This window comes from Triticum dicoccoides, chromosome 4B, assembly GCF_002162155.2.
Source record: "Triticum dicoccoides isolate Atlit2015 ecotype Zavitan chromosome 4B, WEW_v2.0, whole genome shotgun sequence".
Classification (NCBI taxonomy): Eukaryota; Viridiplantae; Streptophyta; class Magnoliopsida; order Poales; family Poaceae; genus Triticum; species Triticum dicoccoides.
Window position 1 is genome coordinate 5,878,186 of NC_041387.1, and position 1,944 is coordinate 5,880,129.

The 1,944-nt window shown below is 43.1% G+C and overlaps 1 protein-coding gene across 1 annotated transcript in view; it reads right to left on the minus strand.

Moving 5' to 3' along the window:
* LOC119294516 (fatty acyl-CoA reductase 1-like) overlaps positions 1-1,181 on the minus strand; it is a 5,608-nt gene extending 4,427 nt beyond the window's left edge. Inside the window, exons 1-3 of the mRNA XM_037572713.1 lie at positions 971-1,181; positions 791-894; positions 439-641 (exon numbers count right to left, since the gene is read on the minus strand). Coding sequence (XP_037428610.1) covers positions 439-641; positions 791-894; positions 971-1,049 — 386 coding nt within the window. The 5' untranslated portion in view covers positions 1,050-1,181. The remainder of the gene's footprint in view (positions 1-438; positions 642-790; positions 895-970) is intronic.
* Positions 1,182-1,944: the final 763 nt, after the last annotated feature.

Below are 1,944 nucleotides of genomic sequence, written 5' to 3' on the forward strand. Positions count from 1 at the left end.
ACACACCCACACCAAATCAGAAATGTGATCTTGATATTAATCACCATGATTTCAGTACTTCAACTTCCTACCTATTCGCCAGCCACAACTTTTCCTAGCCCCCAGATTTCCATTTTTTGTTGGCAAGACTTTATTTTGTATTATGTCTTTTGTAGGTTGAACAACTCCTTCTGTGTGTGTCTTGGTCAGTAGATTTATTTTTATTGTTTATCTCAGTATAACTGGTCCTTCTAACATAGAGGTTAAAAATAAACAACTCATCATAACTAAATTGAAAACACATGAACATGCGGGTTTGCTTAGTAAGACTTCGATATGAGGAGATTCAAATTGGACTTTGCAAAATGTGATCGACTTTTATGAAGAAAATCAGTTACCTTGTAAAAGATATCTGAAGTGAATTTACTGTTTTACCACAATTAATACTAACTGTTGTACCTTTCATAAAAGCTAGTTGTTGCAGCCCCATGGATGATAATGTCGATCTCCTCACACAGGTCGTCAGCTCTGGAGTTGTCGAGCCTGAAGTTGTGAGACCCAACGTCTCCGGCGAGAGGAACTATCTTCTCTTTAATGAGCTTCTGGAAGCCAGCAAGCCCATGCTTTTCCCTCAGGGTATTGAACAGGTCCTTCCCCAACACCTGCAAGCGCGATACCAAGACTAACTAATTGAGTTTCCAAATTTGGCACGTACTATACATCTAACGTTAGTGTTATTATGTCCTGTCCATAGCACTGCATGTCGCTGCGGTGATCGATTATTGAATGCAACGACACATTTCAACTTTACCTGTGTCAGGATACGCTGCTCGGCAGAGGCGACATCCGGCGCACGCACCAACAGGTAGAGTTTCTTCACGTCCGGCTGTACCCTCAGTATCTTCTCAACCATCACTGCATGAATAGATACATTATATATATGCATATCTATTCGAGGCAAGTGTTAGATGTGTATATGGTAGTTGCATACATTTTCCAAGGAAACCAGTTGAGCCAGTGACGAGGATGGTCTTTCCCCGGAAGCACCCAGCCACTGCTCTGGCGTCCATCGCGAGCTACCGTGGTAATAAGGATCGAGCGACGAACCTGAATATGTAGAAGATAGTGGCCGGTTTCTCTTGGATATGATGCTAGTGGAGAAGTGGAGTCAAGCCGGACAGGCAAGGATGCTAGCTTAGGTCTTGTGGATGCATGGTTGATACTCTTATAGTCCACCTGTATCACACATTTGGTTGGGCCTTGAGTTGTGAACAGACAAGAGACAAGTTCATGTCACGATTGAAATTAGTGTCCGAATGAATGCCTCCTCTGGACAGATGGTTGTCTCAGTCCTAGGCTTTATGGCATATTTAGCTTGGGTGCTCCCTTGGACAGGTGCCTAAAGTAATTAAGCGACTGGTTTCTCTAAGTATGGATGCTTGATAGACATTGGTTATTTTTCGGACAGTAATTGGTAAATATTTTTTCTTTATCAAGGGGCACTCCCAACGCATTGTTATCTTGACCTTGTATGTGTTTACATATAACTCTCACTAGGGGTTTGTATGTAAATGACCTGTCATTCAATACATTTTGTGAGAGAGAAGTATAAGCTGCCTTGGGTTCTGCGAAGAGCCGTATATACCCATACGACACCTCTATCTTTCCTCGTTAACTAGGCCTCGGGTCAGTATTTTATCTTAGTGGCAACTTTAGGTACAGCTGAAATCATTGTGTTGGGACCACACGAAGTGCCTTCAAAAAGAAGTTTGCATTTCAATGGATGGAGATTAAATGAATGCCTAATGAGTTGATGGATTCGGTCCATCACTCCCGCTCTAGCCAACTATTCCGACTGGCGCAGCAGCTCCTTCATCGCCACACCCATCCTCTTTGTTCCAGTGGCATCCAGTCAGGTAGTTCGTCGCTGGTTGAGATCGGCATTCGATTGTTTGTGTGTGTGTG